The sequence below is a fragment of the Gekko japonicus genome, unplaced genomic scaffold (genome assembly GCF_001447785.1).
Source record: "Gekko japonicus isolate JY-2015 unplaced genomic scaffold, Gekko_japonicus_V1.1 scaffold1369, whole genome shotgun sequence".
Taxonomy (NCBI): domain Eukaryota; kingdom Metazoa; phylum Chordata; class Lepidosauria; order Squamata; family Gekkonidae; genus Gekko; species Gekko japonicus.
In genome coordinates, this window is record NW_015161439.1 from 125,897 (window position 1) to 153,547 (window position 27,651).

Here is a 27,651-nt window from a genome sequence, read left to right on the forward strand (position 1 = left end):
GCTGGAAAGCTAAAAATGTTGAGGGCATTTCAGCTTTAAAATGCTAAAGACATGAGAGAGGTTTATACAATTATGAATGGTGAGGATAAAGACCTTTTCTCTTTTCCAAAATTAAGTGAAAACAGAGGCACCCACTGAAATGGTGTCAGCTATGCTGTCATGGATGTGGGGAGAGTGTTGTTTTTTTCCCTGTCATTCCTTTCTATGCGCAACACTGCTTATTAGGTGCAACACTTATCTCTCAAGTGAGCTGGTGGAAGTATGTTCTCTATGGTTGGAAAAAGTTACAATGGAGGGGATAGGGGCAACCTGTTTGGGGCCCCGTAGATTTGGACCCCCTGGTCCAATGTTCTTGAACTTTGGTTGGTATCTTGGGGAGAGGCTCCAGCAGCTACCCTGCGGGTTTGGAGCCTCTCCCTCAAACCCCCTCCCCTCCAGCCTTCAGAATACACCCTATATTTTTGCCATTGACTTCAATGGCCCATAGGATATAATGGGGCCGAATTGCTGCCGAAATTCGGCGGCAAGCCAATAGAGATCAGAGAATCTGAATTGGCCTGCAGCAGCCTGAAAGGGGTCCCAATAGGCCATTTTCGGGGGTGCACATCCCTAGATGTGGTGGTTTCTACAAGTTTGGAAGGATTTAAAAGGGGGTGAGATAAATGCATGGAGTATACAGTCATCATTGGCTATTTGCTATGATTACAGAAAGTCTTCAGGGTTCCCAGGCTGTGCACTTCTGAATGCCAGTTGCTGAGGGGCAAAAGCAGGGGGAGGCTTTGGCTGCTGTACTCCTGCTACAGACCTTAAAAAGTCATTAAGATTGGATCCCCCCCCCCCGGTCTGATCCAGCAGGAGTTCAAGACAGAAGCATCAGAAGCTGTTCCTACATGTGCCTCAGATGTGGTCAACGTGCACCAATGAAATCACAATGACATCAACTATTAATTTGCAGTACGAACAAATCTTCTTTGCATTACTGCCCTTAAGGTTTGAATTTCAGTACAATTCGCACTGTCAAAGAAATGAAACAGTTACCTGAATTCCATTTCCTTTCCCTGCATTCCATGAAGGAACAACAACATGAAGCACAGATTTGCAGGGCAGATTGTATCCACTGGTTTGGATCACGCAGCCGGCCTGTTGTCCTTGTTGGAACACCTGGTCATCAAACTCATCTTGCAGCTGACGGCCAGCCTTTCTCAGCAGAGCTTTGGACAGTGGACCCACACCAAGCTTTAGATCTTCGCCGACACTGCCTACGATGACGTCCGTCTGAAACAGAAGCAGTCTCTAAATACTTGCAATAAGATTACATACCAGCACCACACAATTAGACCAGTGCCTCTCAAACTTTTTGAAGCAGGGACCGCTTTCAAATTTCTTTTGGAGACAATTTCTCAACTGACCGCTTTGCAGGACTCGCTTGCCAAGTAACGCCACACTGCTTTCCAGCTCCCCAACATAAAACACAGGAATCATCAGTTACTACTGAACAAGTTTGTATTTTACTTTTTGTAGTTATAAATATGGGCTAAGCACTATGCGTTTATACCTACTTGCCACCTTGTGTGCGGACTTATTTATTGCTTGTATAGCTTAGCCCATATAGTGTTTTAACTGTTTTTGTTTTATTATCTATTGTAAGCTGCCCTTGAGGCCTACGTACAGGGAAGGGCGGGATAAAAATCTAACAAACTAAATAAAAGTGTTGGTGATTGTAGGCAAAGCAAAAGTACTTTCTGGAGCTGTATGGGATGTATGCGAACATGTAAGTAAGCCTCCTGAAGGTCTATGGTGGCTAAGAACTCCCCCGCCTGGAGAACCCCCTACTATGGAGTGGAAGGTCTCCATGCAAAATCTCCTTCTCAAAAGTCTGTTAAGCTGTTTTAGGTCCAGAACTGCCCTCCAATTGTTGTTTTTCTTGGGCATGATAAATAAGAAAGAGTAGATCCAAGAAAAATTTCCCTACCAGTACGTGTTTTATGATTTGAATCTCCAGCAGGTGACTGATGGTTTGGAGTATAAACTGATGTCATTCTGGCTTGCTGAATCTTGGGGAAGGCAGAAACTTGTTCTTGGGGAGTGGCAGAGGTCTACGACATGGCCCTCACTCATCCTGGGTGGAATAAAACCAAGTTTGGGCAAAGGCCTGAAGTTAGTCTCCTATCAGAAACTGAAGGGCTTTCTGGTCTTGTTGGCCTAGGGGCCCTGACATGTGGAGGTGGGCTTGGGGGTGAATTGGGATCTGTTCCGCACTGGATTGCAGAATCGGAAGTCTCTACGATGGAAAGAACCTCTGGATGCACAGAACAAACTCTGGCCTGAGCTGCTGGATCTGTTGTCATCTTTTCTGAAAGAATTTGGCATAGCTTTCTTCTTCTCCTTGGTCCCCACCATGACTTCATCCTGTGCTCTGTCCCCAAAGAGTTTCTTTTGCCGGTAAGGGGCAATAAAGAGTTTTTTCTCGGAAAGGTGATCTACCTTGCAGCGTTATGGTGAATAATAATGTTGGGGGCTAAGGAGCAAGCACAGAACTGCATGATGTCCAGCCCGGCATCTGCAGCGAATTCCAAGGCTCTCTTGATTTTAAGCAGATTCTGTTTGAGCCGAACAGGGTGAGAGGCTGGATCCTGGAAGAGTCCCTCTGCCTAGAGGATGGCTGCTCTGACGGCAAGGGCCCGGGGCCTCATGGGCTTTTCTGTCACTTTGGCCTCTGTGGGTGTTCAACATAAGAACATAAGAGACGCCAATGTTGGATCAGGCCAAAGGCCCATCCAGTCCAACACTCTGTGTCACACAGTGGCCAGAAATACCAGTGCCATCAGTGGGGCCAGGACATTAGAAGCCCTCCCACTGTTGACCCCCCCCCCAAGCACCAAGAAGACAGAGCATCACTTGCCCCAAAGCCCCTATCTATACCTTGTGGCTAATAGCCACAGATGGACCTCTGCTCCATATGCTTATCTAATTCCCTTCTGAAGCTGTCCATGCGTGTAGCCGCCACCACCTCCTGTGGCAGTGAATTCCATGTGCTAATCACTCTTTGGGTGAAGAAGTACTTCCTTTTATCCGTTCTAACCCGGCCGCTCTGCAGTTTCATGGAATGTTGTCCCAGTCGTTGGGGAAAATCACCCCGGAAACAAGACTGGTAACCTGGGCATCTCCTAGAAGTACCTTTAGGGCTTTCACAGTGGAGGTGGCAATAGTGTACATTCTTTTTGCAACTGAGGATAAACTTCTCCCTTTGCACAGAGAAGCCCACTCACTTCTGAGGAACTCGTCAAAGGAGTCTGGAAAAGGAAAGATGATGGGTTTCGGGGCTGGTTGGCAGGCAGGCAGGCAATCCTCGCATGTCCCACTAGAGGTACTTTGAGGAGCCCTGGGGGTAGCTTGTCCTGACAATCTTAGTCGTGTCCAGACCAATGCTCCCTCTAAGCTGTGGAGTCTTGTGAGCAAAAATTCTACTTTGTGAGCTACTGGCATTAAAGTGGTGAGCGAGCCATGTGGCTACTGCATAAATTAGTTTGCTCTGGAGCCCTCCTTCCTGAGCGAAGGCAAAAATGTGTGAGCTGGAGGCTCAAAAACTGTGAGCCAGCTCACACTAACTCAGCTTAGAGGGAACACTGGTCCAGACATTTCCCAAAGGTGCGGAAAATCCTTCCACTGGAACAGCCTGGTAGAAGCAGGGCCAGAAGAAGTTGTTTCTTCCCCCAACCACTCTCCCTGTTCTTTATCTGAAGCAATGGAATCTGAAGCAGAGTTGGAGTACACTGCGTCTGAATGGCCAGAGGTGTCAGTGTCTAGCTCTGCAGACCAAGGGTAGGGGGGGGATAAGTGCTGACCTCATGGTCTGCTGGGCCCAGAAAAAGAAGAGCTGTGATGGGTGGCTCTACCAGTGGTTCTGGGCTCCACGCAGGAAGACCCACAAGGCTCGCTTCCCCTGATATTCCAGGACGATTACAAATCTAGTTGGATTAAGGCAGGTTTACTTTCATATTCATAGAATTGGCTTTTCACCTCAGTTATTTTTATCCTATGGGCCTGAACAAGCCAAAGGGCTAATTAAACAAAGAGTTGAGGATACTGAATGATATCACGAAGGTTTCAAAACTCGGGGTGTTGCTAAATATCAAGAGCACCATTGAGCCGGCTCCATATTTGATTTCAGTGGAGGGAAAGAACTCTAGAAGGGCATTTGCCCTAGCCAGATGTTCTACCCTTCCCTTTGTGGTTATTCAAGGCAGGTACAATAAAAACCCCTACACCGAAAGGCTATGTTCATGCACTTCATGTGAAGCTGAATCGGTAGAGCATGTGTTTTTCAGTTGCCCATTCTACAGATAGGCTCGTCTTAAAATGATTACCCCATTAGTTGATAGAATACCTGGTCACATTAATACAAACAAAGCAAGGCTTCACTGGCTTCTATCAGATAAGAACGCAGAGATTACGCATTCCGTTGCTGAGTTCTGTGCATTGATTCTTAGATTGCGGGAGTCGCATTTGAAAAGTTTTTTAATTTAGATTTCTATTCTGCATATTATTTCTGTTTTTTTCCCTTCTTTCTCATATTATTAAACCACGCAGTCAGAGCCAGATTCCTCACAGGACAGGCACTGGCACCTGCCGGGTCCCTTTCTGCCTCCTTCTGGGGAGGGGGAGAAGAGGAGTAGAGAGAGGGGGGAGAGGAATCCTTGTCCCTCCAGCTATGATTTCCCCTTTTTTGTGCCTTTCCCCCTTCACATTCTGTTTAATGTCCTTCACCACATTCTTAGTAATGTAGGCACAGAGGTCCAGGTAGAGTGGTCATGTCAATGGCAAAGAGGGCAAAGGCAAAAGAAGCCACCCACTGTCTCTGTGATGCCTTCCTACAACTGAGGCCGGGGGGGGGGAGCCCCCTTTTGGCACTGATACTTGCTGAGGCCTCTTGGACTAGCAAAATCAACACGATGAGAGGTGCTGGCTCAGACAAGCTATGAGAGTCTGCTGACAGGCCCATCTGCCACTGGTGTTTTGGAACACAAGAGGGGCTGCTTGTCCGCTTCCCATCCCTGCCGGTACTTTGACGAGGAAGAAGAGAGTGCCAGCTGCCCCCGCAGAAGCTTATCCCAGGGCCTCAGAAGGTGAAACAGGGATGCCATCCTGTTGCGGAAGCTGGGCACCAGTTGTTGCCTTCGGGCACTTTTCCATCCGAGACAGCTTCTTCTTCTTTGCCCCCACTGCTGCTAGCTAAGTAGGGAGACCCACTGTTGATTTCTTCAGTTGTTTCAGCATTTTCTCTAGCTTGTTCCTAAAACAGGCTAGAGACCTACAGAAGCTCATCCCTCCATGGAGTGAGCAGGGCTTATACTGACAGGTATGTATGTATGGTTCTCAGGACAGTGGAAATTCTTGCCAAAAAATGTCATATGCCCTACCCATGGAACACGGAGGAGCCACAAGCCCATACAAGAGTAATTTCCTCCACTGATGGAGAAGAGGGTCCTGTGCTAGAGGAAGGCTCCTTGCATCAGAGAAAAAGAACATCAGTGAAAAAAAGATTTAATAAAAGCCAAACTAATGTTAGGAATCATCAGAAAAGGAACTGAAAATAGAACACAGAAAGTTAACTGATAACCTTTATGGAACTCCCACATTTGGAGCACTTTAGTCAGCCATATCAAACCCGAATGAGGTGCCAAGAGGGGCGACCAACATGATGCACAACATTGCATAATTTTTCTTTGAAGATAAAAGAGTTTGGGATTTGGAACATTAGAAAATTACACCTGAGTGACAGGATATAATAGAGGTTTGCAAAATTATGAAAGGTGTGGGGACAGTAAAGAGAAAATATTATCTGTCTCTGAATCCCAAAAGTTGGCGTTATCCGCTGACGTCCGCTGGCAGCAGGTTCATGGTCTACAAAGGCATTTCTCCGCACAACGTAATCCCACACCATTCGGTCATGGTGAATTACTCACACTGTTTTTCAAAAAGAAGTGAGTCAAAATCATGAGGAGCATGTCTAGCAATGGCTACTGATTCTGAATATGGTGCTGCGTATCACTGAACTACCAGATGCTGGTGACCAACAATTGGGAAGAGTGGGTTTTTTCATGCCTTGGTTGTAAATTTTCCAGGGTTTGGCTGACCAGTGGTGGAAATGGAATCAAAGTGTTGGATTACGCATACCTTGAGTCTGATCCTGCAAGGACACTTTCCTTCATCCCAGAAGACACCTGATTGGACTATTACTCAATCATCCATGTATTTTTGACAGGCAAACCATCATGTTTTAACACCAGATTAAAAATACTGATGTGTGAACTTTACTGAAACATTACGGATGCATTCAAATATTACAATAAACCATGGGTTTTGCATCCACTCGCTTTGTGCAAAACTTGGTTTTTTTCACTTTTTGTATCTTATACACCTTTATTTATTTATTTTATTTTTCGCATTTATATCCCGCCTATCCCGTAAACGGGCTCAGGGCGGGTTACCTTCAGTTGAGGGGACACAGCTGTGTCTGTAGCTAGGAAGCCACAAGGGAGAAGGCCACTCAACCAACTGTGGACTGTGAATTTAGATGTCACAGCAAACCACAGTTAGCACCAAGAGTGCCTGAAAAACAGTTTGGTACCACCCTCATTTGATTTACATGGGACTGCTACAAAGTAGCATAATGTGTACAAGCGATTACTATCTCTTTACCTCAAGTCAGCTAGGAAAGTTATTTGTTTCTAAGGCAAACAATGTATAGCACTTGTCCACAGAGTTAGTGCACGTAACTCAGGCAAAAAGTCACCCATCTAAAGATAACAGCCTTGGAAAAAGCTCAATTTAGTGCAGTTCCTGTGGGCACCATGATGCTCACTGATATGCCGCAGAAAACCCACTTAATTCTTCCACAAAGCAAGCAGCTAAATCTAGCTTTCCTCCACCTCAGTGGAACAGGAAGTGCTTCAGAAGAGTTCAGGAGGCATCACCTTTGTCTTTGCAGGGAGCACCTATTTTGAAACAGCCATCTCCATCGTGGGATGATGCTTGGTTTGGAACTTACAATATTTTTGTGACTGGCACCCGCCGCCCCCATAGAAGCCATTTTGTAGTGGCACTCGCATTCTCAAGGTTCCAAAACAGTCCACAAGCTCAACAAGGTTGGGGACCCCGATCTATTAACTTCTCATTTAAAAAAAAAACCACCACAAGTTGTTTTCAAGCATTAATTTGAAAATGACTTGTATGACCATTTACATACTCACCACAGCATCTTCAATGCCTTTTTCCACAAGTATGAGTTTCAAGCCTTCAGCAGAAAACACCACAGGAACGTCTTCTCTGATGGATCTGGGCGGCTTCTCCTTGTGGGGAGGCGCTGGTGATTTGGGTTGGGGAGATCTCTCTCTGAACACTTCATTCAAGGCGTCAGCGAAAGCCAGAATTGTTTTATCTGACATATCCACAAGGCAGATCTTTTTCACACATCCATTCTCACTAGATTCTTCCAAGCTCTCTTTGATGGCTGTCACAATGGAACAGGCACATTCTTTCAATGGGAACCCAAAGATTCCAGAGCTAATGGCAGGGATGGCTATCGAGCGATGATTGTATGTTTCTGCCAGACGCAGACTTTCCTTCACAGCTTTCTTTAACTGTACTGTACATTTTGCTCTTTCTTCATTCTTCCACCTTGGTCCAACAGCATGAATTACCTGTTTACACGGAAGATTCCCAGCACCTGTGATAACCGCATAGCCGGGCTTCAACCGTCCATAGTTTCTCACATGTTCATCACATTCTCTTTGCAGTTCACGGCCCGCTGCTTTTAACAAAGCTTCAGCAAGGCCCCCAATATGCTTTAGTTCTTCATTCGATGCATTCACTACAACATCAACTGGATAATGGGTCAAGTCACCCTTACGAACGGTTATCACAACACCATCTTTTAACTTTATTTCAGAGTGGGGGTGACCTATCTTCTCCTTAGAGCCCTCAATATCTTCTTCTTCTTTCTGCAGTCTGATCAAACAGCCAAAGTTTTCTTTGGCTTCACTAATGTAGGAATATTCTCGGTTTCCGAAAAATGATTTTGCTCCTGGTTTATCAATTACCACACAGAGAGAATACACCAAAGACAGCAATTGTCCAACCTTAGCAGTTGCAGCCAGGACCTCTGCTTTGGATCCACTCAGCACAATGCTCTTATATTTAGCCTGTGGGCCAAACTCAATTTTCACACCTTTCTTCCTCAAGCTGGACCAAAATTCTTTCTTTTCCTTCTCCACAAACTTCACAACCGCCACACACTTGGCTGAAATTTCTTTTATCACATGAGTGTTTCTTTCAACAAACTGAAACAGCTCCTGATAAACTTCTGTTACAATTTTTGTGTAGCCAGCTATAGTTACCTTTCCATCTTGCCCCAAAACAAGACAGTCATCAATTATGACAGCTTCTTCAGAAGAATTGTGCTTCCTCTGCAATTCTCTAATTAATTCTTTCCACTCCCTTTTCTTGATAATTTCTTGGTTCTCTAAAGTAATCTGTTTCTGATCCAAGTCTTTCTTCATCTGTTCCTCTGCATTCCAGAGAACTTCAGGAGAACATCCTACCAGCACAACACAATCAGGAGCAAGCTCATAGGAAGCATTAATTTTATTGGCACCAAATATTTTCACGGACGCCTGTTTGCTATTTGCATGCTGTAGGAACTGAAAAACACTCGAGTGAACGTTGATTTTTTTCTCTTCCATTTTGTGCAACCTCTCCAGCACGATGCTTTTCATTTTATACACTTCTGTATTTATTCCATGTAGCCGCAGAATCTTCGCTGAAGGATTATAAAGGAGTTTTAAATCTGGGTTGTTTTTATAGACATTCTCTTCTAGCAACACACGGTGCAAAACAGCATATTTGGCTGGAGTGACTGACACAGTTTCTTCTATAGTTTGTTTTGCTCTTTCCTCGTCTTTGGTGACATTTTCTACGTGTTCTTGTATCATCTTCTCCACGCCATCTACAGTGAATACGAAACCTGCCAGAGTAACAGTTTCTTTGCGAACATCTGGAATGGCCAAAACATCACCCTTTATCAAAGTAGTCTTTATGGTGTCCCATGCTGTTGAGATTATTTTACATTTAGCGGTCTTGAACTTTGACATGATGCATGTAAACTCCATAGAAGCCTTGTCTTTCCAGCCCTTGATGGATTTCAACACAGACCCTTTTTGCTTAGGTAAGGCAGCTGAAGGACATATCATGACCTCCGGGTGCTGGCAAGTCACTTGAGGCCACGTTAGTTCACAGTAACAATGTGCCATTTCCTTATTTATCTCCTCCAGTAGTTTAGGCTGTGTCTGTATGAACTGCCAGATATAAGGATCTAAGGGGACACTGACCGGCTCTGGCATTTTGATCTGTGGCCTCTCCTTTCCATATAAAACTGTGTCCAAAGAACTATAGTATGGGTAAACCGACAATGGCTGACTTCTAAAAGAATGTTTCTTTTCCAGTACTATCTGCACAACTGAAAAAAACAGAAACAGGAAAATATTCAGGCAGTTTAAGCAGAAAGAACAATGTAAGCATTATGTTTATTGACAGCTTCACCATTCTGAAGGTGGATCTCAGTTCTGCCCCCTCCCCGGGTCAGCTGAGGGAACCACACAAGGGCTCACCTGCAGGCATTCTGCAGTTTCCCCTTTCAGCCAGAATAAAGGAGGGGTTCATTTTGTTTCAGCTCAAAGGGAGCCTGTGAGTCATACTCAAATAATGTTCCCCCAAAATTGGGGGCATCCAGTTGGCCATGTAGAACAAAATCATTAAACGGAAGTATTCAAGGTCAATATTTTTTTTTGGTCAAATCTGCACAGAATCATGATGTCTGAGGATGCTGCCACAGTTCAGTTTACAAAATGTATACCCCCACCTTTCTGTCCTCATAAGGGCCGCCAAGGCAGCTAAACAAATACATACGTATTATCACATCTTAAAACCCCACAAGAACACATAATTAAAACCAGAGCTAAAATGCAAAAAACCCAACAACCACAAAAACAATAATTAAACAGGAAAGACCAATCACCAAGGGAACATCAACAACAACAACAACAAAATCTTTACCCACTGAGGGAAGATGGCAACCAAAGAGGACAGACAAGTCTCCTTGGGGAGAGCTTCAGAGTTTTGGTGCCACAACCAAGAAGGCCTTCTCCTGCCTAATCTCAGAAAGTGGGGGCAGTATCTTAAACCAAGTGAAGTTTCCAAACACTTCTCAATAGCAGCCCAGTGAAGAGCACACTGCAATAATCTAGCCTAGACGTAACCAGGACATGTACCAAAGTGGCCAGATCTTTTCTACCCAGGAAAGGTTGCAGCTGGCTACCCAGCTGAAGCTGGTAAAAGGTACTCCTAGCCATCGTTGCCACCGGCGTACGCAGCAGTAGGCCTGGGTCCAAAGAGCACCCACAGACTACAAGCCTTAAATCCTGTGTCAGGTCATCAATGACACTTTCATCTTGTTGGGATTAAGCTTCAGTTTATTAGCCCACATCCACAACAAAACTGCTTTTTCTCTGATGTTGTACCATTCGCTCCAGTTTTTACAACTGAGAATCAAGATGACGTTTTGTCTAAAGTGGTGCACTGCCAGTCTATCCAAGTATCATCTGGGGGGGCATAATTTTGGAAGCTGTGCAAAACAGTCCAGTACACGTTTACTTAAATCACAGCTTGGTCAGTGGGATTTACTCCCAGGCAAGTATGCATTGCAGTGCAACCTTCCAAAAGAACTTCAGTCATTTGAGCTTTGAACAGATAATATTGAGTGGTGGTTTGTGATGTGCTTGGTGATTGTGTATTTGTTTAATTAATAAATTAATAAAAATTGTATACAACCGTGTCTTTCCACTGACTACCTGCTCCTCTAACATTAACTATTCCTCAATGCTATCTTTTTACTATGGAGTTCTCAGAGCAAAAGCACCAAGTCCTAATGTAGTTTTTCTAAGCATAAATGGTATGAACTTGACACTTGATTTGTACATTTTGTCTAGAAACTGCAGGGGGAAAACCTTGTGGAAAAAAGAGAAAGTCTTTTCAGTTTCATTTTCAAAGAAGAAGAGATTGGATTTATACCCCGCCCTTCACTACCCAAAGGAGTCTCAGAGCAGCTTACAAACTCCTTTCCCTTCCCCTCCCCGCAAAAGACACCCTGTGAGGTAGGTGGGGCTGAGAGAGCTCTGACAGAAACTGCTCTTTTTCAAGAACAGCTCTGACAGAACTATGGCTTGCCCAAGGTTATCCAGCCAGGTGCAAGTGGAGGAGTGGGGAATCAAACCCGGTTCTCCCAGCTTAGAGTCCGCGCACTTAACCACTACATCAAACTGGCTCTCTAAAACTGGATCATCTACATATAAATTACATTTGTAAATGCATACAATTAGAAATCAACTGGGAACAGAGACAGAAGAGGAGGAGGAGACTGGATTTATACCCACCCTTCACTACCCAAAGGTGTCTCAGAGCGGCTTACAAACTCCTTCCCCTTCCCCTCCCCACAACAGACACCCTGTGAGGTGGGTGGGGCTGAGAAAGCTCTGACAGAAACTGCTCTTTTTTAAGGACAGCTCTTATCAGAACTACGGCTTGCCCAAGGTCATCCAGCCAGGTGCAAGTGGAGGAGTGGGGAATCAAACCCGGTTCTCCCAGATTAGAGTCCGCGCACTTAACCACTACACCAAACTGGCTCTCAATCCCATTGTTTCCCTCCCAGTTAGCCCCAGCTTTCTCCCATTTGGCTCCAAACTGCTTGCCCAACTTTCTTCCTGCTCTTTTATTTCCCACCCCCGCGTATCATTCCCCTTCCCCCCCATCTTTATTACTCCCCATCTCTTTGCCTAATTTCCCGCCCATTCTTTCCTCTCTTCTTTCCCTCCTGCCAGCTCTCCTTCACCTACTCACAGCTGCTCCCCCCCCCCCCCCTCTGAAGGAGAAGGGAAAAAAATAGATGTAGTTTTCCTCTACTGGGAGCCTCACTATAGCTCCTCCCTCCACAAACAACGGTGTGGAAGCTCTTACTGCAAGGAATGCAGCTGACAAGATTTTCACCATTAGCGACAGCACGAAGGAGAATGACCACTCTCTTATGTTGAATACCAGCAGTGGAAGCAGAAGAGGAGGACCTTACATACATGGAAAGGAGTGGTTTGTAGGTTCCGCCAACACACTCTGTGGCTTGTGGAGAACCACACTCACAGTTACTATCAATCAAAAGAGCAACATGCAGGGTTGCCACTAAAATTTTATTTTTCATTTGCCTGACTTTCCCTGACCAACATTGGTCAATTTCCCTGATTCCCATTCAAATATAACCACAAGTTAAAAAATGAATCGTACTGCATTAATGCAAGGTAAGGTTCCACTCTACAACTACACAAATCTCAACTGCAAAAATATTTGTCAAAGAGATTTAATATCAGCTTCTTGCAACATTAACTGCAGCAACATCTGTTTTGCAATTGCACCAAAAAAAGAATGTGTGAGCCAGAGGCTAAAAAACTGTGAGCTAGCTCACTCTAACTCAGCATTAATGCAAAGTAAGGTACCACTCTACAACTACACAAGTCTCAACTAATTATGTTCTTATGTTCTTATGTACTTCCATACCTAGCATGAGGGCTGCGGCTTGGCTCACAGCTTTCCCATGCTCCAGGCCTTGAACTGGAGCCTGTTTCAAGGGGGAAACCCCCAGGCAAACACAAACCCCACCCCTTTCCTGTGACACAGGGGAGGGTGCCACTAGAGGTATAATTTCCGGAAATTTTGAAGCTCGGAAAAAAATGTTTTTTTTTCAGGGAAAAACGAAAATTTTCAGAAAAATTGAAAAAATGCTACATTAGCACTTCTTTTTTCTTTTCCAGATTGAAAGTCATTCTGTTAGTTTAGGAACATAAAATATGACTATGGACATTTTTACTTGGCATGAAATTACCACAACTAGTATATTAAAAATATAGTGTATCCAAACAATTATTACAAACAGACTTCCCACCCACATGCAAAAACAAAACTGAAACCTTTTTATTTTCTTGTGACAATCGCACCTCCTAAAGGAAGAAATGCATCCTGTTCTTGCATTGGAGAGTTCAGTTTGTAACCTAGATTTGAAGCTCGGAAAAAAATGTTTTTTTTTCAGGGAAAAACGAAAATTTTCAGAAAAATTGAAAAAATGCTACATTAGCACTTCTTTTTTCTTTTCCAGATTGAAAGTCATTCTGTTAGTTTAGGAACATAAAATATGACTATGGACATTTTTACTTGGCATGAAATTATCACAACTAGCATATTAAAATATAGTGTATCCAAACAATTATTACAAACAGAATACCCACCCACATGCAAAAACAAAACTGAAACCTTTTTCTTTTCTTGTGACAACAGCACCTCCAAATGAAAGAAATGCATCTTGTTCTTGCATTGGAGAGTTCAGTTTGTAACCTAGGACTTGCTTGTCCTCAGTGCACAGAAATTAGATCAATCTGATACCATACATATTTTTTAGAAATGATTTGGAAAATATTTGAACACCCTCGTCTTAAAATATTTTATTCATCATGTTAAAATAAAACGTTCCATAATCATTTTTTTTCTTTTCTTGTTTCAATTTTTTCAATTTTTCGGAAAAAACAAAAAAAAAAAGCTTCAGGGAAAAACCGGGGGGTGGGGGACGGACGGTTTTCCCCCGAACTTTTCCGGTTTTTTTCCGGGCCTTCACATCTCTAGGTGCCACAATGGGAAACAGTGCTCAGAAGAGCCACAGGTGGCCAGTCAAAAAGCCACGTGAGGCTCCCGAGCCACAGCCCTAGGAGCTGCAGAGACGGCTCTTGTTAAAGGGAGAGGAGTGGGTGGCTCAAGATTCCCCAGCATAGCTGCTCCTTTTGAAGAACATGATCAATTGCATGAGACTACATATTATGCAATTAACACTGAGATTAAGGCTACTGCTTTTCCAGCATTTGAAAAACAAGAAAGGCACCTGCTTTTTATCATTTCAGTTTTACTACAGGTGCTGCTAAAATTGGAAAGACACGGAGATCAGTATGCTTTTTGTGATCTAGAAGCATCCTAAATCTAGAATCTGAAATAATTTTGTATTTGTAAAAAGAAAAAAAACCCACAATTTTTCAGCTTTCATGAGTAGGCAAGGAAGCTTGTAGCAAATAAGCAGCAGGTGAAACATGCATAGCTCATCTTCCTACAGCTTCCAGTGCCTCCAAGTGTATCCCTGCATCCATTCTGCTTTGGTATACCTCGTGCCCATTCCCCTCTGTTATGCTTCCCAATGTCCAGTTCAACTAAATTAAAAATCTGAGCCAAATCTGCCTAATAGGTAAAGGTTCCCTTGCTCGAAAGCCAGTCGAATCCGACTCTAGGGTTGCAGTGCTCATCTCAGTTTCAAAGCCGAAGAGCCAGCGCTGTCCAGAGACGTTTCCGTGGTCATGTGGCCGGCATGACTAAACACCAAGGCGCACAGAACGCTGTTACCTTCCCACTGAAGTGGTACCTATTTATCTACTTGCAATTTCTTGCTTTCGAACTGCTAGGTTGGCAGGAGCTGGAACTAGAGACGGGAGCTCACTCCATCATGCGGCACACTCGGGTCTCGAACTGCTGAACTACTGACCTTCCACAGCCTGCAGTTCAGTGTCTTAACCACTTGAGCCACCACAGCTCTGCCTAATATCCACCACTTATTTCAATTGCTAAATACAAACTATATTCGCAGAATCTGGAACTTCTTAGTGGCAAGTTCTAAACCCCTTCAAACAGAAATGGCATTGCGCTAGAATGAGTTAAGGAGAAGTCTGCAGATACAGAAATCATGCCCATGAAATCATATGATCAGGAAGTAGTTCAGAAAAATACAAGCCCTCTAGTCACTAGTGGAAAGGGAACTGCTCAGTCAAGCAAAGAATGTGTCATATCTTGATCACATTAGTTGATTTTCTAAGCTATAATGTTCACTCCTATGATGTTCAAAGAAACCACATGGATTTAATTTCTTTTTAGGCTGAGAAAAAGAATGTGTTTATGTATTAAGGACCTGCGGTGGCTCAAGTGGTTAACCCCACCATGGCTGAACCTTTGCCAGGACTTTGTCTTTGCACTCTCCCTTCAGCATGACGTGTAGCAGGTCAGGCAAGAGAATGAGAGTGTCAAGAAGCCCAGAGAGGAGAACAAGCTGGTCGTGGAGAAAGGTTGAGTCAAACCCCTACCACCCCACTGTGACCAGCCTGCTCTTTTCCTGGGTGGTTGCTGTGATGGTTTTTTTACTCTCTCTTCTCTGCAGCCAGTCTGCTCTTGCCTTGGGTGCTGGGATGAGAGTGTACAGTCTGCAGAGAAAGGTGTGGAGGGATGCTGGAGAAAATGGGCCCTTTACTTCCATACCTAGCATGAGGACTGCAGCTTGGCTCACAGCTTTCCCATGCTCCAGACCTTGAGCTGGAAGCTGTTTCAAGAAATTGCAAGTAGATAAATAGGGACCACTTTGGTGGGAAGGAAACAGCGTTCCGTGCGCCTTGGTGTTTAGTCATGCCGGCCACATGACCACGGAGATGTCTTTGGACAGCGCTGGCTCTTCGGCTTTGAAACGGAGATGAGCACCGCAACCCTAGAGTCGGATTCGACTGGCTTTCGAGCAAGGGGACCTTTACGTTTACCTTTATGTATTAAGAGAGTGAAATAAATTGAATTGTTTAGTGAATTCACTGATCAGGCCAAATCCAGACTGAAAGGGACTGATCAGGGAATTCCAAATATATTTGCCAATTGGCAGCATCAAAATTCCTGGGAAGAACAGAGCAGAATGCTTGGATAGCACATTCAAATATCTTTACACACATGACATGCCATAATTATCTAATACATTTTATCCTTCCCTTCCTCCAAGGAGCTCACAATTGTGTACACTGCTGTCTCTTCCTCATTTTCTCTTAACTACAATCCCATGAGGTAGGTTAGGCTGAGACAGAACTGGCCCAAAATCACCCAGTGAGCTCCATGGCTGGGGGTGGGGATTCAAACCCAGGTCTTCCAGATCATAGTCCAACCACTACACCACACTGACTCTATGTCTGGCTGGTCATATTTGGCTTGAAGTCACAGATTGCGCTGCTACAAGTGGCATACTGGGTTTTTTTTTTTTGGTCTCCCATGCAAATTCTGCCCATCCATTTGGACTTGCAGTGATCAGCACAGTATTGTGGCTTTTCTTGAGTAATTACATTGCAGAATTCACTGGTAGTGGAGGCCTTTATAGTCTGAGCGCAGATGAGTTTAAAAGGGGGTTGAGACAGAATTATGGAGAGGTCCATCAGCTATGGCTTCTCAAGCGGACCTTCATGTCCCACATATACCTCCCCCAAGAGCACTTCGGTCGGGGACCCAACACCGCCTGGTGATCCTAGGCCCCCAAGGAGGTAAAGCTTGCTGCAACCAGGGCCAGATCCTTCTCAGTTGTGGCCCCTACCTGGTGGAATGAGCTCCCGGAGGAGATCAGGGCACTGCAGGACCTTATGCAGTTCCGCAGGGCCTGCAAGACGGAGCTCTTCTGCCAGGCTTTCGCATAGGGGCCGCCGCTGCCACCACCAATGGTGGCGATACCATTGGGATTAGGAATTGCCCTTGGAAGTTCCGCCATAAATTGCATGGCACTGACAATGTGGGATTGGCTCGAACTATCTACTGGACAGTGTCACCCCAATGGGGAGGATTTGAGGATACCATCAAAACCACTCAAGACCATCTTGTTTACAGAAAGCACTTTATTATTGTACTGTTGTTATTATTCATGATTTTATTGTCTTATCTGGTTTTCTGTATGGGCTCATGCCCCTTGTAAGCCGCCCTGAGCCCGCTAGCGGGGAGGGCGGGGTAAAAATGCCTAAATAAATAAATACATCCGTGAAACCCAGTGCTAGGAGGCAATGTCAGGGGAAGGCCTTGGCTTCTAGGCCCTGTTTGTTGGATTTCCAGGGCAACTGGTTGACCCTGTGTGAAAGAGTATACTTGACTACATGGACCACTGGTCTGATGAGGCAGGGCTCTTCTTAACGCTTACTGGCATCAAGCAGAATTATTCTACATATCTAATAGTCACAAACTCCACTTATAACAGACCTTCTCTTTTCAAGCCACCCCAACAATTAACAATTTTTAAGAGACATCTACATAAATAGGTGACATTACCTTGGTGGTGATCAAAAGTAACAATGGCAGAATCCTCCCCAGGACACATTTCAATATTGGACACTTGTCCTGCACCATTCTTTGGGTTTTCAAAGTAAAGGACTAAAAATTCTTGGGAAGTTCCAGGAACTTTGATCATATTTGTTAGTTCAAGAGATCTGGCAGTAATGTTGAATGATTTAAATCTCGAGTTCTGTGCACATCTGTGAAGAAAGCTTGCAGCATCTGAAAACAAGAAGCAAAAAAAGGGTATTAACAGAACTTCTCCTCCTCTACAGATTTCACAGTCCCCATATTTGTTCTTTTTAAACAGCAATAATGCATAGTGAAAAGGGCTGCGGTGGCTCAAGTGGTTAAGACGCTGAACTGCAGGCCGGAAGCTCGGTAGTTCAGCAGTTCGAGACCCAAGTGCCGCAAGACGGAGTGAGCTTCCATCTCTGGTCCCAGCTCCTGCCAACCTAGCAGTTCGAAAGCCATAAATTGCACAGAGATGAGCGCCGCATCCCTAGAGTCGGATTCGACTGGCTTTCAAGCAAGGGAAACCTTTACCTAATGTAAAGTGAAAAGGAACCAGGCTGCTTGCAGAGAGACAAGTCGAGCAAAGAAATGCTAACAGAATCACTGGCATTCAATTGCATGAACTGCTATGTCACCTTAGAAACAGAATGCTGAATGAGACCAATCTCTGTTCAAACTGGGCTATTCATATATTCTTATCTTGTTTGCTATAACAATTTCTGCTAATTACACTGTTACTTTTGTCCTAAGCACTTGTTGCAGGGTTGTGCCTTTTGTACTGTTTTCCACCATTGCTCACCTCTTGGGTGTTCAAAATTGCAGAGGACTGGGCCTCCTGGCCCCATTCACAAACATAACACATACAGCTGAAAAACTGCAGTGAACTCGTATGTGCATAGGACTGTACACTTCCAAGGACTCACTGCAGATATTGCTGTATGCTAAAACGCACCAGGGTAGGGCCAAGCAGGTGTGATCTTGCTTTTTTACGTGCATGTAGCCTTGACCTGGATAACTCAGGCTCACCTGATCCCATCAGATCTTGGAAGCTAAGCAGGGTCAGCCTTGGCTAGTATTTGAAAGGGCGACTTCCAAGGAATACCAGAGTCGTGACGCAGAGGCAGGCAATGGCAAAATTGCCTCTGAAATACCTCGTGCCTTAAAAAACAAGTCTAGCTCGCCACCTAGTGGTGCATAACGCTAAGGAGCTAGAACTTCTGGCTGCCAGACAATCTTAGGATCTCCTGGCTATTCTATACAGAATGCCATATGATAATTTAATTATATGAATGTAGATGGCATACCCAATTATGAATGCATGAACAGGACTATAAAGGGACACACGGTGTAAGAATATTTAAGACCAGTGCAGGTCACATTATTGCGAAAGTAATTTTTAACTGTAGCAAGTAACAACAGACTAAAGCATCAAATCTGGATTAAGCAGCAATGGAACACACTAAGTGTTTAGTTCGGATTCTGTCTGGAAAGCAGATATGTGCAAAACAAGTGTTTCACATGAGAAGGATCAAATCTTCAGCTAAGAAGTTACAAGTATCTCCCTCACAGTACAGGAATAGGATAAAAGGGTTTCATTTGAGATTGCCTTAAAGCGTTACATGCTCTTCTCAAAATGAAATATTTAAATAACATCAATTTTATATTTCATACCATTATTTTGCTGAAAGGTTATCACAGCAGCTTTTTTCTCCGTTATTAATTCAACTTGGAAGTTGTTTCCTCCTGAAATATTTTCCACCAGTAGCATCAACATGTCATGCGTGATGGATTCTTCGACATTTTCAAGAACAACAAGGGAAGACGCTGGCAGGTCTTTGTAAAAACAGAACAGAACAGACAGAACAGAAAACCTTTATTTGGCATACCATAGATAAATCAAACAGGGGAGAGTTTAAGGGTAGGTACAAAGAACAACATCAATCAAAATTCCCAATATCTCAAAACACAAAACAATCCTAACATGGTTTACAAGATTTACAGAGTATTACTCTTGACTTCCATACATAGGTCAAAAATTCTGCGACAGATAGTGTTGTTGCTGGACTTTTGTCTGCTAGAAAAAAAAATAAATCCCTATCCAGAAAATCTCTCTGCATAGGGAAGAGAGGACGAATCAGGATATTGCGCATAGCGGAATATTTAGGACAGCGAAAACGAATGTGGGTAACAGAATTGGGTTCCCCAAGATTACAGTTGCAGAGTCTATCCTTATACTGGACACCCCTGTATCTACCTGAGACCACTACTGAAGGGAAAAGGTTGAACCTTGCAAGCATAAAAACCCTCCTAAAAACTGGGATTGTCAGATTAGCAATATACAGTACCATGGATGTATGTAGGGGAAGGAGGGGTAATGAATAGGGAGAGCAAACCCCAAGACTACCGGCATTAATGATCTGCGCCTCTATATCCCAAATTCTCCTCTTGACCACCTGCAAGATTGCGACCTCACCACAGTTATAGAGGGGTTCCAGGTCAATACCTAGGGTACCCACCTTTTTCACTATGGCCTGTGACCACTCTGATATATAGGGGTCAGTTAAAAGTTGGGCCATTAGGCTAGCAGGGGGAGATCGAAAGTAAAGCCGAAGCCAATATTTGATCGTAATGATCCAAGCCCAAGATTCTACCAAGTGAAGACCCAGCTCCTTGTAAAGAGCAAAGAGTGACACTGAGTTGGAAACACCAAGAATCCTACGCAAAAAGGTGGAGTAAATGCTCTCAACTCTCCTATTGAAAGACTGGATCCAAACAGGGATCCCGTATAGCAGACGGGATATAACAATTGCTTGGAACATCTTAAGTGCAGCCGGTACAAATTGGTTGCCCTTTTGGAAAAAAAACCGAATTAGGGCTGCAGCCTTATTCTTAGCCATAGTCAGGGAGTGTTCTCTATGCGAGCACCAGCTTAAGTTGTATGAAAATAGCACTCCTAAGTACCGGAAGGATTTTACTTGCTGTATTTCTCTTCCCGCTATTGACCAATGGTTACATTTCCATGATTTAGAGAAAACCAATATTTTTGTCTTGTCAAAGTTAATGGAAAGGCAATTCCGGGAACAGTAAGCATTAAACTCGGATAGAGAGCGTATGAGACCAATCCTTGTAAAGGAAAGGATGGCCGCATCATCCGCGTAGAGCAAAACCGGAACTGCAGTCATGTTTAATTTAGGCGGATGGCCATTAACCCTATCCAAGGAGGATGATAAATCAGAAATAAAAAGGTTAAAAAGTGAAGGGGCAAGGACGCACCCTTGTTTAACCCCCTTAGAAACACTTATTTCCTTGGTGAGGGAGCCTTTATTGTCAAACCTCACTTGACAAAAATTGGCCGTATGCAGCTTCCGAATCAGAAATAAAAGGCGCTTGTCAATCCCTAATTTGAGAAGTTTGTCCCACAATAGAGATCTATTGACAGAGTCGAAAGCTTTACAGAGATCCACAAAAGCTACATAAAGTTTACTGCGCAGATGACGAGAGTATTTTTCAGCTAGAAAAGCTAGAGTGGTGCAATCGTCAAGAGTGGATTGATTCTCTGTGAAACCGGTTTGCTCTCGTCCAGGGAGATTCTGATCTGCCATCCATTTAGACAATTTGACAAGCAGGTGTTTGGCGTATAGCTTCCCTAAAATGGAAAGCAAGCTAATTGGTCTATAATTGTCAATGTTGTTGGGATCCCCCTTCTTAAAAATCGGGACAACAACAGCACTCAGCCAAGAATTAGGAAGAAGTAAACAGATGGGCTAAGGAACGCGACCACCAATCAATGTTACCTTTCAATATCTCCGCAGGGAGCCCATCTAGGCCAGGGGCCTTATTAGATTTAAGAGAGCCAATTAGTTCCGCAATTTAATCTTGCGAAACTGGAGGCCAATTCGGGGTGTCAGGAGGTATCAATCCAAGACTGTTCATATCCAGCTCAGAAGGCTCATTGAACAGATCATTATAATAGGAGAACCATCTGATTGAAGGAATAGTACAAGCAGGAGCAGCTCCGGTTGGGGAGTTGTGTTTACCAGCCAGAAGCCAAAAGGCTCGAGTATCGTTAGCTCGGGCAGCTTCAAAGAATCTAGCCCATTTTTCCAAATAAAAAACGTGCTTTTTTTGTGCTAGCAATTGGCCATATTCGTTCTTAAGCTTAAAAAACTGATTAGGTGAATAAGCAAAGATTCCCTGCTGGGTTTGTCGGAAAGATTGCCTAAGTTTACTTTTAAAAAGCAGGCATTCTTTGTCAAACCAGCTGTTGGGAGGCTGGTTTGGCTATTAGAGCCCACTGGTTTGGCAAAGGAAGAAATATTGTCAACTATAGAACTATAAGCCAAAAGTGCCTTCTCCCATGATTTTGCTTCAATTAAGCTGCGCTTTAGCTCCAACCCCTGGGGACCAGACATCCAGAGGATTTGTTCCAGCTGAAGTGTTGGCTGCTGTGAGGTCCCCTTTTTGTAAGCCGTCCTGCACAGCTAATTTGATAGAAGCAGAAAGGAGATATACTTACTTGGGGGGTTCAAGCCAGCATACACAGGCCAATGTGCCAAGATATCCCCTCTCAAATATTTAAATTTAATTTATATTCTCTTGTTTATTGTGCAAGAAGACCAACAATAAAAATGTTATTCTACCTCTGTCTCCAACTGGTAACCATGAGTTAACTTCAAAGCAAACCAGGATAACTCAACAAACAGAAAAATACCAAAGCAAGGTCTGGTCAGAACCTTCAGATGACTGCAAAATAAACTGTGAAACCATGTAACAAGAGTGTCTTCCAAAGGGTCAAGAATTAGATAGGTGGATACATGACCTATAAAACCCTAAACCATCTAGGACCGTCTTACCTGTATGACCTAGGTTTCCTGTCTCATTACCAATGCTGATATCTCTACTCTCGGCAAATCACACCTAATCCAATCAAGCCTGCTATTGCCATTTGGCATCTGGAATCATCTTTATAAAGTTTGTATCTCGGGTACCTCATGTTACATTTTATGGCACACATGGCCCAGCCCAACAAAGTGACATTTATGTCAGATCTATTTTGCTTTGTTCAGCCTTTGGTTAGCATTACAAACCAGGGAGCTGGCCAATTGTTTTAATCCTTCAGGTATGCTTGTTAAATTGACCTTTTGTTTTTATTATACTTATTGCATTTATTTGTATTGTATTTTAAATGTTGTAAGCCGCCCCAAGTCCCCTGTAAGGAGAGGATGCAGGTTATAAATTAAATAAACAAAATTTTGTTAGACAAGGATGTGTATATCCTGCACACATATTCATCTCACCTGCCTCCTACTCTCACAAGTCTTTCCCCATTTCTCCTCTCCTGTACTAATTTCCATCACCACCCCAAAATGTAATTCTCTGCTGTATTCAAAAGAAATTATTCTTAAGTGTGTTGGCTGCAGAACATGGGATGTCTTTGAAGAAACTGGTGGAGCACAGTATTGGAATGTGATCTGAATGCAGGGTATTATGGTTTCTGTACATATCATTTTACTGCATTGAAAACTTCAAGCTGTTGCAAAGGATTCCAGACGTTTTGGCCAAAAGTAGCACTCATTGCGTTCTACTCTCTTGAAGGAAAAAATCTCCCAACACCATATATGCATTTCATGTGGTAATCAATGACTGGATAAGAGATTAACTGGAAAATCCACAGACGGTGCTCTCCAATCTAGATAGTTCTCAGGCTTACCTTTGACCTACGGGTGACTCTGGCTAGTAGCTAAGAGTTCACCAGTTCAGCTCAGAAACCAGCAAGACTGCTGCTCCCTTCCATGAAACCTTTTCAGCCATTTCTCATGTGCTTTCCCCTTCTCTCCCCCCCCCCACCGTCAGCTTATAAAAGCCATTTAGGGTTGGACTGTGTCTTTCCCTTTCCCAGTCCTCCTGCTTTAAACAACAACAAAATTAAACAGCCCTCAATCAATAGCCCATTTCCTCTGTAACACATTCTGTGGGGCAGGACACAGCACTGTGTGTTAGATTAAGGAAACTACTGATAAGCCACTAAAAGTCTGCTCATTTACTTTCTTGGGGAAGTCCTTAAGGGATAGCTGATTGGGTTCACAAATACATGGGACTGGGGGGAAGGGACGCTAAAGCTAAGAAAGGATCATTAAAAAGCTTCTCCAAATTATCCGGAAACTGTATCAATGCTTAAAAATTCTACACAACCAGCCCTGACCTGGATAGCCTAGGCAAGCCCAATTCAGAAGCTAAGCATGGCGGACCCTGGCAAGTACTTGGAAGGGTGACCCGCAAGGAATACCAGAGGCGGGACACAGAGGCAGGCTAATCAAGCCACCTCTTTGAAAAACATCCAAGCCCCCAGTAGGGGTCACCAGAAGTCAACCGTGACTTCCAGGCAAGCACTCAAAACACACATGCACACACCCAAAATATATATTTTTTAAATTCTACATGGCCCATCATACCTGTCTCTCCTGGACGATCTTCTTTTTCAGAAACCTAGAAACAAAACCATAGCAGCATGTTAATAGGGTTAGGGTTATAGAACTAGCAAATATTTCAGAACTGTGGCTCCTTTAAAGTTTGCCTCTGTATTACCTGTTCAGGAACTTTCTGCTCTGGGGCATCAGCTCTTTCGTGTGGTGTGACCGTCAGTACCAATTTTTCTTTCCCAGCCAAGTCAAGCTCATGGATCTTTTGGGATAGAACTCTCTGCCTCACTGAAACAGAAACAGCGTGTGTAAAAGAGATTCTAATTTATAGGTCCAGAAAAATAGCAACACAGGTATCTTATGGAACTCTAAAGACGTAACAAGTAGAGTGGAGAAATATTGAGGAAGGAGATAATTTTTGAGTCTACAAGCTGGGGGGGGAAGAGATGCTTGAAATTTACACTATGGAGTGCTCAGAAATGTGAAAATCTGCTATATGGGAAGGAAATTCTTTGCTGCTGCTTTCTAGCTACTCCCATTTCCCATATAGAGATGTTAGGCACTGGCATATCTTTAGGACCCCCGTGTTCCCCAACACGATCCTTGTGGGTTCCATGACACCTGCCAATGGGTTTCCAGGTACCCACTTACTTCTTCAGCAAAGCATCTCTTCCCCAAAAGTGAAGAGCCAATTGTGGCATTTCATTGCAGCAGGGCACTTCAGAAGAACCCAGGGGAAGGTCAAATAAAACAGTACAGGATAAAGGTATACTAAGCCTCTCTGAGAGCCAGTTTGGTGTAGTGGTTAAGTGTGCGGACTCTAATCTGGGAGAACCGGGTTTGATTCCCCACTTCTCCACCTGCACCTGCTGATGTGACCTTGGGTCGGTCACAAGCTCTGGCACAGCTGTCCTTGAAAAAGAGCAGTTTGTGTCAGAGTTCTCTCAGCCCCACCCACCTCACAGGGTGTCTGTTGTGGGAAGGGAAAGGAGTTTGTAAGCCGCTTTGAGACTCCAAGTGAAGGGCGGGGTATAAATCCAATCTCTTCTTCTTCTTCTTCTTCTCTAGTGTGAGTATGGGGGTCTTTCAGTGTTCCTGCATTTCCTCGTAACTTTACACTATGCTGGTGTAGTAGAATAGCCAAAAAAGATTAATTGTAATCTGAGAAATATCTGGTTCAAATTTCACCCCAGGTAAAAACTCACTAGGTGTCCTTAAGCAACCCTTCAACCATTGTAACTATAGGGGTAGCAGGTTCTCCAGTTTCCCAAGTTTCATTTTAAAAAGGGTTCTAGCCCCCCTTCCCTTGCAAAAAATATACCTTTTCCCTTATATCTCCACTAAATAAGGGGGACAGAGAGACCGACCTTTTGTTTAAAAATATGAGAATTTTCTTTAAAAATTTAAAAGTAAACAAACAAACAAACCCCCACCCACCACAAGGGAGAGGAAATGGCTGATGTAGGGGCAGGGCCAATGGCTGCCACGTGGGCTGGAGAAACCAAGTTTTCCCACCCACATAGCAACCATCCAGGCATGATCAAATCTCTGGAGCAAAGCAGGCTTAAAAATATATATATATATATCGGAGAAACACTAGAGCAGTGGTGGTGAACCTATGGCACGGGGGCCAGAGGTGGCCCTCAGAGCCCTCTCTGTGGGCACGCGTGCCATCGCCCCAGCCAGGCCCAGACCATCATTAAAGTGTCGAATTCTCTGCCAAATAATTTTAAGTAAATGAAAGCATTTGGGATTGCTTTCCTTACTTTGTTTGGATCATCTTAAGTCAATGCGTGAGTGGTTTTTTCTACAGTAAAACCTCAGTATTCAGGTTAAATCGCCGTGTTGGCACTTTGCAATAAATAAGTGGGTTTTGGGTCGCAGTTTGGGCACTTGGTCTCTAAAAGGTTCGCCATCACTGCACTAGAGGAACTCCTGAAGGTGTATGAACACACCATAGGGTTGCCAGGCTCCAGGTGGGGCCTGGGAATCTCCTGCTTTTACCACTGATCCCCAGCCGACAGAGATCAGCTCCCCTGGAGAAAATGGCTGCTTTGAAGGGTGGACTCTATGGCATTGTACTATGCTGAGGCTCCTCCCCTCCCCAAACCCCGCCCTCTCCTGGCTCCACCCCCAAAGTCTCCAGGTATTTTCCAACCCAGACTTGGCAACCCTAACACGCCATGATGCTATGGGAAAGCGGGGGTGGGGGGAGAGAACCTACTTCTCCAAAGGATTGGCATTGGCCAGATACTTCTGTGGAAACAGACACCATCATCAAAACTCCCCTCCTGAGAGCCAGTTTGGTGTAGTGGTTAAGTGCGCGGACTCTAATCTGGGAGAACCGGGTTTGATTCCCCACTCCTCCACTTGCACCTGCTGATGTGACCTTGGGTCAGTCACAAGCTCTGGCACAGCTGTCCTTGAAAAAGAGCAGTTTGTGTCAGAGCTCTCTCAGCCCCACCCACCTCACAGGGTGTCTGTTGTGGGGAGGGGAAGTGAAAGGAGTTTGTAAGCCGCTCTGAGACTCCAAGTGAAGGGCGGGGTATAAATCCAATCTCTTCTCTTCTGGTCTCATCTCAGCCACAAATCCACACTTTAGGCAATTTTAGGCAATGTAGGCAACCCACTCGGCTCTCAGCTGCAGCCCACCCAAAAGACCATAGGGATACTGACCCGCCTTGCGGGACTGCTGTAACACGGATTACTCTGATGTTGCTAAAATACGAAGCGCTTTCACCCCTGAAATCACCATATTACGAGCTTCCTGCGTGGGCTCTGCACTAGCTACTTTCTAGCAAAACTTTCTGCCATGTTCTCTCAGAGGGGCCTCAGAAAGGAAAAGGAGGGCGGAGATCCAGCAAAGCCAGCTTTTCCCAGCACGGAAATATAATACTGCGAATACTTCCCTCTCCCACTTTTGGAGTGGCTGCTTGCAATGCAGTTGACCGCCCCAGCCCCCAGAGTTGGCGGCGACCACCAGCCCCAGGCTCTCTCGCCCTCTCCCCCCCTTCCAACGGCCTCGAGCAAGCCGCGGCGCTTCTCCCACCTTCTTCCTGGGCAAAGCAAACCAGGACCCGGCCGGAACGCAGCTGCAGCTCGCACTCGCCTCCGCCAGACCTCTTCCGGCTCTGGAAGTAGCAGAGGAGTTTGTTTTTCACGCCCTTGGGGGGATCCGCGGCCCCCCAGTCCCCCTTTACCAGCACGGGGAACGGGCACGACTTCGGTCCCTCTTCCATGGCGCAGAAACTGAGCTCGGAGCCAGGCAAGCTTTCACTTTCGCTTCTCCGCTAAGGCGGCTCCCGGGGTTTCCCAGCAGCGACCTGACCTTTGGCAAGAGAGGGAAAAGCTGCCGTGCCTGAGTAGGTTTGCAAACATCTGCTCCAGGAAAACTCACTTCCCATTCCTGTCAGGGCGTCTTACTTCTTCCATACCAAGTGGCATCCGAGAGAAACGCCAGCGATAGGATTATTGTTGACCATGTCAAAATTCTCAATGGACTTAGTGTTTCTTTAGGACTGATCCTTGAATCTTCACTGGTTCATTTTCTTTTTTACTTTCAAGTAGTCTTTCCGTTTCATTTTCTTCCTTTTCCCCTCCTTTTCACTTTCCCATCTTATTTACCTTGCCAAGAAACCTATTATTTTATTAATAATGATAATTATTATAAACATTGTTATGCCACCTTTCCCCCCAAATCAGGGTCCCCAATTCACTGAACAATCAAAAGCAACGCTCCATCTAAGCTGTGGAGTCTTGTGAGCAAAAATTCCACTTTGTGAGCTACTGGCATTAAAATCGTGAGCGAATGATTTGGCTACTGCATAAATTAGCTTGCTCTGGAGCCCTTCTTCCTGAGCTAAGACAAAACTGAGCTGGAGGCTAAAAAACTGTGAGCTAGCTCACACTAACTCAGCTTAGTGGGAACACTGGTCAAAAGTATATATAATAAATTCAACACATCGGTTGGAAGGAG

At 44.5% G+C, this 27,651-nt stretch overlaps 1 protein-coding gene across 1 annotated transcript in view; it reads right to left on the bottom strand.

Annotated features, from left to right (window-relative positions):
- PARP14 (poly(ADP-ribose) polymerase family member 14) overlaps positions 1 to 26,920 on the bottom strand; it is a 50,080-nt gene extending 23,160 nt beyond the window's left edge. Inside the window, exons 1-7 of the mRNA XM_015429004.1 lie at positions 26,725 to 26,920; positions 23,842 to 23,963; positions 23,709 to 23,742; positions 18,928 to 19,089; positions 17,239 to 17,463; positions 7,254 to 9,517; positions 1,039 to 1,275 (exon numbers count right to left, since the gene is read on the bottom strand). Coding sequence (XP_015284490.1) covers positions 1,039 to 1,275; positions 7,254 to 9,517; positions 17,239 to 17,463; positions 18,928 to 19,089; positions 23,709 to 23,742; positions 23,842 to 23,963; positions 26,725 to 26,914 — 3,234 coding nt within the window. The 5' untranslated portion in view covers positions 26,915 to 26,920. The remainder of the gene's footprint in view (positions 1 to 1,038; positions 1,276 to 7,253; positions 9,518 to 17,238; positions 17,464 to 18,927; positions 19,090 to 23,708; positions 23,743 to 23,841; positions 23,964 to 26,724) is intronic.
- Positions 26,921 to 27,651: the final 731 nt, after the last annotated feature.